This window comes from Plasmodium gonderi (assembly GCF_002157705.1).
Source record: "Plasmodium gonderi DNA, contig: Pgo-contig_83, whole genome shotgun sequence".
NCBI classification, from domain to species: domain Eukaryota; phylum Apicomplexa; class Aconoidasida; order Haemosporida; family Plasmodiidae; genus Plasmodium; species Plasmodium gonderi.
The window spans coordinates 1-1,610 of record NW_021629015.1 but is presented as its reverse complement, the minus strand read 5'-3'; the positions used below and the strand labels follow the sequence as shown (position 1 = coordinate 1,610).

Below are 1,610 nucleotides of genomic sequence, written 5' to 3'. Positions count from 1 at the left end.
TTTTTTTTTTCTTATATTTTTTACTATATATATATATAATATAATTGAGTTATTTTATGGATTCATATCAAAAAAGTAATGTGAAAATAAATGTACTATGAAATATATGATAGAAATAATTTAACAAATTCTAATTCGATTTTGTCATACAAATAACTAGTGAAGCATCCTCACAAAATAGAACATAATTTTACTTAATACACTCAAAAAATATATACAAAAAAACTGTAATTACATTTAATTTATTATGTTATAAATGTTAGATGAAATCAAAATCATTATATTGGAAAAAGTGATTTATATAATTAAGTAGTCTAAATGCACATAAGGAAACTTCACAAATTATTTATAATGCATTGTTCTTATATAATATGCTTTACACAGTGGCACAATTTATAAAAGATATTGAAAATACTGCTCAATATAACAATATAAATATATAGAAAAGAATGAAATGTTAACTCTTCAAATGTACGTACTAAATTGCTATATATAAAATTAAAAAATGAAATTATAACTCACATATACTTTAATACAATCCTACATAAAATTATTATAATAATATATTTTAAAACTATAATTCTTCAACCCAAAATATGTAAATCACAATTGAATGTATAACTCCCTTTACAAATATATCCTTATGTAATAATATATAAAAAAACAACCTTAATGAAAACCTATGAAGCATTTTGTTAATATATTAAGAAAAAATATCTTATTTTAAATAAGCAAATGTTTAGCTAAAATAATGAAGTTTTGTTTTGTTCTTATTATAACACACTCAAATACATATATTCTAAAAGAATGACATGTTTATTTACGTACACAATTAAAAAATATTGTATGAAATAATTAGAGCATATAAATATATTTACAAATTTTTATTAAAAGAGAACTCATCTACTATAAAATACAGTAGGTACTATGCAACCATGATTTATATGAACAAATTAATGTACAAACTCATACAAAATAATAATGAATTCTATAATATATTTATATATTGTTCTCTCTAACAAGGACAAATATATACATTTATCGGTATATACATATTAAGTGATCACATAAATATTGTTCTATGTATGTTTTTAATATAATTTTTGACACATGAATCTAATATACATTGATGGAATAATTTGATTGTAAATCAAAATAAATACTAATTAGATAGAAATGTAATTATACAAATTTTAGACGTATATAAAAAAGTTATACATATATAATATTTATATAAATTAAAAAACATTTAGTTCATAATAAAATATATATGACTTTATATATTTGCATAATAGAATCTTTTTCTATACATATCTTTGTTGAAATCATAATATAGATTAGAAAACATTTTTTCCTTCTTCTCCTTTAATTGTTCATATTTTAGAACTTTCCCCATTACGTAAATAATGAGTAACAATATTATAAATGATAATATTACAAAGAATGCTATATAAATATATGTTACTGCAGCGGGTATTCCTGAAGCAGATAAAACAGATTTATATTCACGAAACCATCGACCCCCCGTTTGTTTATACCCAACAGGAATCGGAAGAATATGCTTAGTGGTACTATCTATCCTATCTAAAACAGGTAAAATTATTCCAAGT

At 20.7% G+C, this 1,610-nt stretch overlaps 1 protein-coding gene across 1 annotated transcript; it reads right to left on the bottom strand.

Moving 5' to 3' along the window:
• Positions 1 to 1,276: 1,276 nt before the first annotated feature.
• PGO_000890 (variable surface protein) lies at positions 1,277 to 1,610 on the bottom strand (the record flags this gene model as incomplete). Its single annotated transcript, XM_028690854.1, has 2 exons — positions 1,277 to 1,363; positions 1,463 to 1,610. Coding segments are annotated over 2 exons (235 nt in total), but the record flags the coding sequence as incomplete, so codon positions are not given.